The 9,618-nt window shown below is 29.7% G+C and overlaps 1 protein-coding gene across 1 annotated transcript; it reads right to left on the bottom strand.

Moving 5' to 3' along the window:
* Positions 1-396: 396 nt before the first annotated feature.
* LOC126264916 (histone-lysine N-methyltransferase SETMAR-like) lies at positions 397-744 on the bottom strand. The gene has a single exon (XM_049964643.1). It carries the CDS (start codon positions 742-744, stop codon positions 397-399), a length of 348 nt encoding a protein of 115 aa, XP_049820600.1.
* Positions 745-9,618: the final 8,874 nt, after the last annotated feature.

The following is a 9,618-nucleotide window of genomic DNA, read 5'->3' as shown; positions in this document are numbered from 1 at the left end:
GCCAAACTTGTGTGAAGCCTCGCGTTGTCTTGGTGAAACACTACACCTTTCCTGTTTATTACTTCTGGCCTTTTCTGTTGAAGTGCATCATTCAGTTTGTCCAGCTGATGACTTCCGAATTAATCGTTGTGCTATCCGGTAAGAGATCAAAAAAAAAAAAAAAAAACGATTCCTTTAAAATCCCACCAAACAGACAGAATGACCTATTTTGGTGAATACAGGCTTTGGAAATGGTTTGAGCCGGTTCATCTTTTTTGCTCCATGGCCTTTTGCAACCCATATTTCGTCCCCAGTGATGATGCGCTTCAAAAATGGATCATTTTCGTGACGTTTGAGAAGCGAATCGCAGACGACAATGTGGCGACATAAATTTCTCTCTGTAAGAACATGGGGAACTCATACATCGAGCTTCGAGGATAATCCCAGGACTTTCAAGTGGTCATGAACTGTTGAATTTGATAAATTTAACCTCAGTCCGATCTCACGTGTTGTTATTCGCCGCTTCGCATCAACTAATGTCTTTATCACGACTTTATTAGCCTCAACCGGCCTTCCCGAACGTGGTGCTTTTTCGACATCAAAATTGCCGGATCGAAATTTAGCGAACCAGTTCTGGCACTGGAGTACTGCCAACACACCTTCTCCATATACATCGGTCAATTTCTTTCTAGCTTGAATAGCATTTTTACCCTCTCTGTAGCAAAACAGTAAGATACGTCGAAAATGCTGTTTATCGCTCTCCATATTTAAAAGGGTACCAACCAAAATCTACTGCGTAGATTTAATTGGAATTTTTCTTACATAAGCCTTGCTATATGAGCTCTCAATGCATATAAAAATTATACGGCTTATGTGTGAAGTTGGGTGCAAAAAAATACAATTAAATCCTCTGTCGGGAAAAAACGAAATTACTTTCCGAACAACCCAATAAGAGTTCATCAAAATACTAACCGAACAAGCCAAAAGGATATGTACCACATATTACCTCGCTGAAGAACAAGAACACTTGGAGAAAACACTACAGGCCAACGGATACAAACGCTCAGAAATAAGACGTACAATGAGACCTCATACTGATAATATTCACCTAGTGTGCCCACGATTGGTAAAGCTTTTCTCCCATATATATGTAAAGTTACCGATAGAATTGGAAAAATCTTATTAAAACATAACATCGATACTGTTTTTATACCAACAAGGAAGATTCAACACAGCGTCAGACCTGCCAAAATAAGAGTGATCATCAAACAACTGGGATATAACACAAAATGTTCAATAGGGACTAGGATTAAGGAACACAAACGAAACTATATCCTAGGACAATTAGACAAGTCTGCTGTAACTGAACATGCACTGTTAGATGGAAATCATAAGATAAAATTCCAGGATTCCCAATTGCTTGCCTTGACAACAGGATATCACAAGAGAATGATTAAGGAAGCAACTGAAATTTATAAACACGGAAACAACTTCAACAGAAAAGAAGAAGTATTGAAGCTGGATATAATATGGACACCAGTGCTCAAAAATACCAAAATCTCTAAGCAGATAAGAACGGCCAATCAATTGTCTAAGTTTCCATTTAGTTGTCAATCAGATGTTAAAGTGGCACGAACCAAACCAGACCTCTGAAGATGCTAGCCATTCATGCTAGCGAAACGTTAGAAAATAATTCCAACAAACGTCAACCCTTAAACCCGACCGACTATAGATATGAACTTTCTTTATATTTGAAATTCCCCTGGAATGTAATGATGGCTTACTAAAATATTCAGTTTACTTTTGAGCCGTCTCTTTAATTCCATCCCAATAGTCTCCGAAGGTGGGACTGTCATATCCAAGAGGAATCTCTTCTCGGTACATTTATTTACTCTTCTGTAGCGGCGCATACATCAGACTAGACACACACTTAGACTTTTAAATCGCCATTTATTATAAAAGGTACATTTACCTCACGGAGTGCACTCGCGTCCGCATTTCCGCGTGTTACGTTGGCGCGCGGCCAATCCATGATTAATGGCGTTTCGTCAAGATTGCGGATTGTTGATGGCGGTTTATTGGCTGTGCGGTGTTTTAAATCATCGCTTGCCGCCTCAAAAATCTATAATCGTTTCTTCATTTATCTCTATTATCGGTAAGGAGAACGGTTTATCATCCGCAGCTGACCTTCAGCCACTTTCCTGAACTGATTTATGACGTATGGTAACTGGCCAATGTGACTTCAGGCTCCGCTCTACCTTTGCAACGACGACTTTTGTAGTTATTGATTTGCGAGCATTGTCGGTGAATTTTATTATAGATATCTGGGATACTTAATTCATTTCAATGAATTAAATATACCCGTACAATTCATGGAGAAGTAATCGTATGCATGAAGGGCACATTAAACGTTAACGCCAGAGATTTTAATTTGCATCAATTAAACGCAAAGTATTATATGCAATCAGTTAATTCACTTTTATTGTAAAACCGTTAAAGTGTATCCGAGTTGCCGGGAAAAACTTTACCACATACAAATAAATGTGTGTGCGAGTACACTCGAGCCGGGAAATGTGATACTTCAAAGGGCTTGAAACCACACGAAGAAATTTTTGAAATGAAGCAAAATCCGAAGCGAGCTAATTGCGAGCCTGCATCAAATTTCCGGCGTCGAGTTGCCGATCGTGGATTGCTCCTGAAATAACTAAATTATACTTATTAGGGAATCCTATTTTTGAGAGTATTTAATAATAAATAAAAATATTATATAAAAAACTAAGAATTTTGCTGCTCGTTTTTATATACGTGTTTCTTTTGAAATGTTTCCCAGATAATATTTTAATTTGATCAGTAAGTAGTATGTTCAAGTAATAACATTGATGACTGACTCTAGACGTTCAGAATTTTGTATTTAGTTTACTTATACCGATTGGAAAGGCTTTGATCCTCCTGAATTTTGAGAGAGACATCATGCATGACAGAGACAGTAAAATATTGCCACTACGAAACATATTTGCAGACTTTAACTGTCTCTGTCGTGCATGATGTCTCTTTCAAAATTCAGTCTAATCAGACAGTTTTCGATTGGTATATATACCTATACAGGGTGTTTTATCCGGAATTTTTTAACAAGATATGCACCTCTAAATGATAAGTCAATTTCTTAAAAAAAATTAATAAAAGTCTTACAGAAAACGAGATAAAAAATGTTAAATGGGCACGTCTTATCCAATTTTGTCGCACTAGTTCCAACGTCCCTCTTGCTGATGTTCCCGGAGATGCAGATTATAGGCAAACGTTGTGATACGTTTACAAAATTCCCCGACATTTTATACTTCCGCATGGTATACTTCGGTTGAAACAACAAAAAAAAACAGATAAAAATTATTTGGGTTACAGTAATTAAAAATATTGAGAAGTAAACACTACATAAAAAAATACAAAAGTAAGATACACTGTCAACATAATTATCATCATTGACAGTTATTTAATAGAAATATTAGAAATTTGTATTGATAAATTACAGAATACCAAAAGTCTCAGAATTGGAAACGATGTCTACTTTACCTCCGTCCACTTGTCTATTTCTATATTGTAGTTGAGGTTACATTTTTTTGTTTGTTTGATTTGACACAGGGTGATTTCTTAAGCTGAAACTGAAATACCTTGGGTAAGAATCATTTTATGAAAAAATATCCATAGTCAATTTATTGAAGGGTCTAACTAATGTTTCAAACACAAAATTAATATTAATGAATTAAATTTAAATAATTTAAAATATTTAAAAAAAGAAAATGAATAAGCTAAATATAAAATAAAAAATAATAATATATAAAATAAAATAATAATAGTAATTTAAATTTACAAGATTTATAAAATAAAAATTTGAAATAATAAAATTAATACGTTATATTGAAAGAATAATAATAAAAATTAATATAAATTAGAAAAATTTAAAAATAAAAATGAATAAATTAAACTTAAATAATTTAAGTATTTAAAAAATAATTAAAGTTATTTAAATTTATAAAATTTAAAGATATTGAAATTAATATAATAGAATTAAAAAAAAAAAATAATTTTAATAAATACAGTGGTCCTAGTTACAAATGAACTAGAGACTTTTAAACTGCTGACAGTACACTATCGACATAATGATCATCACTGATAGTTATTTAATAAAAATATTAGAAATTTGTACTGATAAATCATAAAGTATCAAAAAATCTCAGATTTGAAAACGAAGCCTACTTTACCTATGTATACTTGTCTAATTTCTATATTCTATAGATCTTTTGTAATTGAGGCTACATTTTTTGTTTGTTGCGATACAGGGTTATTTCTTAAGCTGAAACTGAAATACCTTGAGTAAAAAGCATTTTATGAAAAAATATCTATAGTCAATTTATTGAAGTGTCTAACTAATGTTTCAAATATAAATTTAATTAATTTAAAATATTTGAAAAAATGAATAAGCTAAATATAAAATTAGTAATTTAAATTTACAAGATTTATAAAATAAAAATTTGGAATAATAAAATTAATACGTTAAATTTCAATTTTCAATTGAAAAAAAAAAAAAAAAATAATAAAAATTAATATAAATTAGAAAAATTAATAAATTAAACTTAAATAATTTAAGGATTTAAAAAATAATTTAAGTAATTTAAATTTTTAAAATTAAAATTTAAAGAAATTAAAATTAATTTAATAAAATTAAAAAATTGAAATTAAAATTAATACGTTATATTTGAAAATATACAATAAACTTATCAAATTAGACTTAAGTCAAATTTAAAATTTGAAACCTGAAAGTTTCATCCTAACATAAAGAATAACATATGCCACTATGTATAAAATTAATAAAAAAACACAAAATTTTATGAATGTCTAAATTTAATTATATCTAAACAACAAATTGCATAATAGCAAATTCTATTTCATTTTTATGGACAAGCACCAAATTTGAAAGTATTTTAAAAACAGGTAAAACATTGCTAATGAAGTTGTTTAGTTGGAAGCTTCCAGTTGAACATAAGTTTAAGTTTATTTTGTCTTGAGAGTAAAGGGTTCGCAAAAAATAATGTCGTTTGAACGGAATCTTTAAGTTATATATAAGTAGTGACACAAATTTTTAAAAATGGCTAAATAATTAATTTTTTTCATATTTCAAAAAATTCTCCAGTGGCCGGATTTGATCGAATCGTATTGTATTTTACACAATAAAAATATATGATTATAATAATAAAAAATCTGTTTTTCAGTGAGTCATTTTTCAGAAATTAAAAGCAACATTCTGTAACTATATTAATTTCAGACTATTCTATTCAGAATATAATAGAAAGTTGTTAACAATTATTGTTATAATTATGATTAAACGCGATTAGACCTATTGAAATGGGGTTTAATGTTAACCCAGTTTAAATAATTTGTTGATGATAACAGTAATTAAAAATTAGTTATACTACTCGTACACATATTAAAGCAATTAATTATTAATTGCGTAATATAACACAAATATTAATAATGAACATTATTATAATGGAATTATGAAAATTGCAAATAACTTTAAATTATTCAAAATAAATTAGCGTAAATTTGTCTAACACAAAACCAAATTTCGGGGTGTTTTCTTTAAATTAAAATTGCACCAAACCACCTGCCACCAATGAAACATTTTCGATTCACCTGCATCCCACGGCAAAATATTTGCAAAACGCCGATTGAACAACAAAGAGATGTTTCCATAAGAAGTAAAGGAAACAAAGAGGTCGTGCATTAATATCGGAAATATTTACGGGAAAAAGGGGGCGGCAGCGAAAAAGGGACGTATATATTTAGAAAATGAATAATAGCTTGCGATTGTATGAATGAAACAAAAGCTCGGGCGCTGTCATAATAGAAAATAATTCATTTTAACGAACAAACAAACCGAAGCTGCGCGAGGCCTAATGTGTTCGTCCTTTGCCCGGGATGTTATACCCGCGGCCAAAACACGCCGATATTTGGTGCGAGATACATTTTTCAATTTTGACGCCGGGGATTGCTCCTTTAATGTTTCACGTAATTAATTGTGTCGTATTTTTTATTTTCGAAATATTTAACATGTATGTTATTATGTTATTTGCACTGGATGTGCCAAATTAGTTGACTTTGGATGTTACTGCCAAACCAAAACTGATTTAAATTGAATATTTCAGAAATAGAAACAGCCAGAGAAAAAATTCAATATATTTCAAAAATATAAAAAAATGTGATACTTGATTCATTTATTTAAATTGTTAGTAAATATTATCATATACTGCCTGTAAAAAAACGCAATACCCAGACCGTATTAGACATTTTTATAAAATTTGTTATTCCAGTAAGTACCTAATTATTTTAGACTAAATAAAATAGATCCACAAAACCTCATCAACAATAAATATATCCCGCACAGTTATAAACATAACAGATTGGACTTTGACATCTGAAGAAATGTATGTACTTGGAAAAAGTGGTAACTTTGCCATTACTTCTCGTGAAATACCGTAAAGAATATTATTACCAACACTGAGGCTGCCATTAGAACTTTACCAGGAAATGTAGCCCAAGAAATCCGCATGGAAACATTCTAATGAACGTCAACCCACCGACAATATTAATTTTCGTTAACTTTGTTAAATTTCTTACATATTGATTTTAACGTCAATTGCTCTATTTAACTCTGGAATTGTTTTTCGTTCAGGGGATTAAAACATAATTTATTGAGATTATTTTAATAAAATGATACAATATTTCCTCTCCTCTAATTACTTCGTCTTCCGCCAAGAGGTCCCATCAAACACCTTTAATGGAAATTTAAATATTTAGCTGCTCCTTACAATAGCTTTATGATTTATTCATCGGATCGTCTCATTATATTGTTTATGAGCATCAACGTGTTCCGCCTTCGTTTCACCGAAACTCGGGCAGAAATTATTGATAATGGACGAACGGGATTTCACCTTTAGCCTTTTCCACTAGGTTCTCTATTACGTTAAATTTTAAATACTAACATTTATATAAAGCTTTTAAGTCGCTGTCAATCAAATTAAACAACATAATAAATTTTAATCGCATAATATATATGTTAAACACTTTATATTTAGGGGATAATGCCGTACTCATTGTACACAATTTATATCAAATTTTGAAATTTGCCGGCTTTATTGCCGGATAAGTACATATTAAAATCACCCTGCTCAATAATGAGCTTTGTTGTTTTAAACCTCGTTATATACTCATTTCTTTAATGAAATGTAAAATTTAACAACCTTTTATACATTAAATTAAATTTTTCGATTATTGTCTCGTTCATTATTCGATATTGAATATACTTCATTGTGATTTTGCGACACCTTTCAAAATAATAATGAAAATCAGGACCGTAATCACACGTTACGATGAACGCGGCAAATATAATGTCGGTCTTTATGAAAAAGCGGGGGCGTTTTTGCACCAATAAATGTGAATAGATTCTTCCGTTATGTTTTTTTTATAAAAGAACGAGGTCTGCAGAAATGAATTTGTCTCTGAGTATGAGAGAAAGCTCCCAGTAATAACACAATATCAACTGTGTGCGGACTTTAAAAGCTGCTGGAAACCATTGTGACAGAAAATTTTATTCGTCTATAAAAAATTGAATTAGTCTTTTAAATTACGAGGTTTTCGTAGGATGAACTTGTGTTGAAATAAGTTATTTAATTGATGTTGTTTTAAATAAAGGAAATATTGTGGAACACAAATTCCGCTGAAGATTTATCTTTGTATATTAATGCTGTCTGTTTTGTAAAGAGAGGAGGTTGAAATAAAACCAAAATAAAACACAAAACAATAAATTCCTTTGACAAGAGGATTTATTTTATTTTCAGGATATCTCAAAACAAAAAAAATAATAGTCATTACAAAATTTACATGTTATATTTACGTTTATACACAAAAATCAAGTTTTTCTTTGATATTTATGTGATATATAATTTGACAGCTAAACTGGATGTTATGTGTAGAATACCAATGACAAACACTGCGATGTTCACTTTATGAAAATATAAAACTGATGTGTTTTTCAAATTTTTCAGCATTTATACTTGGTTACACTTTTACAGGGTGATTCAGATAAGTGATTTGTTAAGTTAGGTTTATTGAGATATGAATCTGATATGATATTTATTTATGTGAAATAGATTAAATCTACCAAGTTCAATCAGAGATGACATTAACTTTGTTTTTCAAATGAAACCCTATAAATAACATTTCTAAATTCTACGAACAATTGTGGAACATTTTGAATCATTTTTATTTATTTTTGAGATGTTTAATTATTCTAAAAAAAGACCAAGAATTATAATGTTGAAAAGCTTATTATTGGTATTATAAACAGAAGAATATTTTATTTATATTTGGTATTTTCGTTGACTTTTTTTCAGTTTAAATGTAATAATTTTTTTATTTCAAATAGAATAAAATAAAATTCCACCCTATTCGAAACAGAATTTTAATTTCTATGCTATAACTAAAATGAATATTTATCGAAATATAACAAAAAAAAGGAAATAACTTTCATTCGTTTCATTTAATTTTAAATATATTTTTTACATCAAATATGAAATTTAAAACTATTCAAAACATGTCTATGATAATAAACATTTTTAGATTTTTGATGCAATGTCTCTGTAAATATTTATTATAGAAACAGGATAAACTACAACAAATCAAAAGAGAATAAAAATTTGAGTCGAATGGTTTGAAAATTTTATGCTGTTTCTTTCCATTTGAAATCAGAAAGTTATTTGACATTTGAAGTTTTTTTACCATATATCCTTTATTTACATCTTCGTAAATATTCATTTTAGGTAGACTAGTGTTTCTAAAACCAAACATCCACTTTGATATTTAATAATCAAAATAATTCAATTATTTGGTCCATGTGTCTCGAAACAAAGTTGTTTTTGACTCTTCACACTATTGAAAACAAAACATATGATATTTAGAAATAAATAAACTTTATCTACTATCATGTAGAGAAGGAGAATTTCTCGTAAAGCTTCTTCCCTACAGCTCATCTGTTTCGTGTTATGTAACTTGGAGTCAAATCTTCAAATTTAGTAGGGAGGATAATATACTCCTTAGAATAACTGTAAATGCACCTTGGTATGTAAGGAATACTGACATATAAAGGGATCTCAACTGGATCAAGATTTCTTTAAGAAATGGACTGCGAAGGCTGTATTTCATTGAGAGTGTGGAAATTAAACAACTGAAGAGTATGCACCAGTATTTAAACATCAAAAAAAAAAAAAAAAAATTAAGAATAATTCCAACAACTGGACTCATATTAGTGAAATGAAAACTACTCATGTAATCTTAGTTTTGGAAGACATAAATTCTTAACTACTAGGGTAGATTTAGTGTGCCTGAAAAAAGAAAACAGAACGCAGAATTCAATAGTACAATATTATATAAAGATTACAACTGAAAAAACAAAATTAATATTCATTGAATCTCATTTATTCTTTTAAAACTTTTTTAAATTTTCAAAACTTCTTTATGTCTCAGTTTTTTTTTTTTTTTAATTTATTAATTTATTCATGTATTTATTTTTAATAAAATAAAGCATCC

This window comes from Aethina tumida, chromosome 3, assembly GCF_024364675.1.
Source record: "Aethina tumida isolate Nest 87 chromosome 3, icAetTumi1.1, whole genome shotgun sequence".
In the NCBI taxonomy this organism is placed as follows: domain Eukaryota; kingdom Metazoa; phylum Arthropoda; class Insecta; order Coleoptera; family Nitidulidae; genus Aethina; species Aethina tumida.
Note: the sequence above shows the minus strand (reverse complement) of the source record. Positions and strands in the feature narration are given on the sequence as shown.

What these genes read in the sequence shown, in the direction of transcription:
- LOC126264916 (XM_049964643.1), bottom strand. Translation starts at nt 744, where the DNA reads ATGGAGAGCGATAAACAGCATTTTCGACGTATCTTACTGTTTTGCTAC.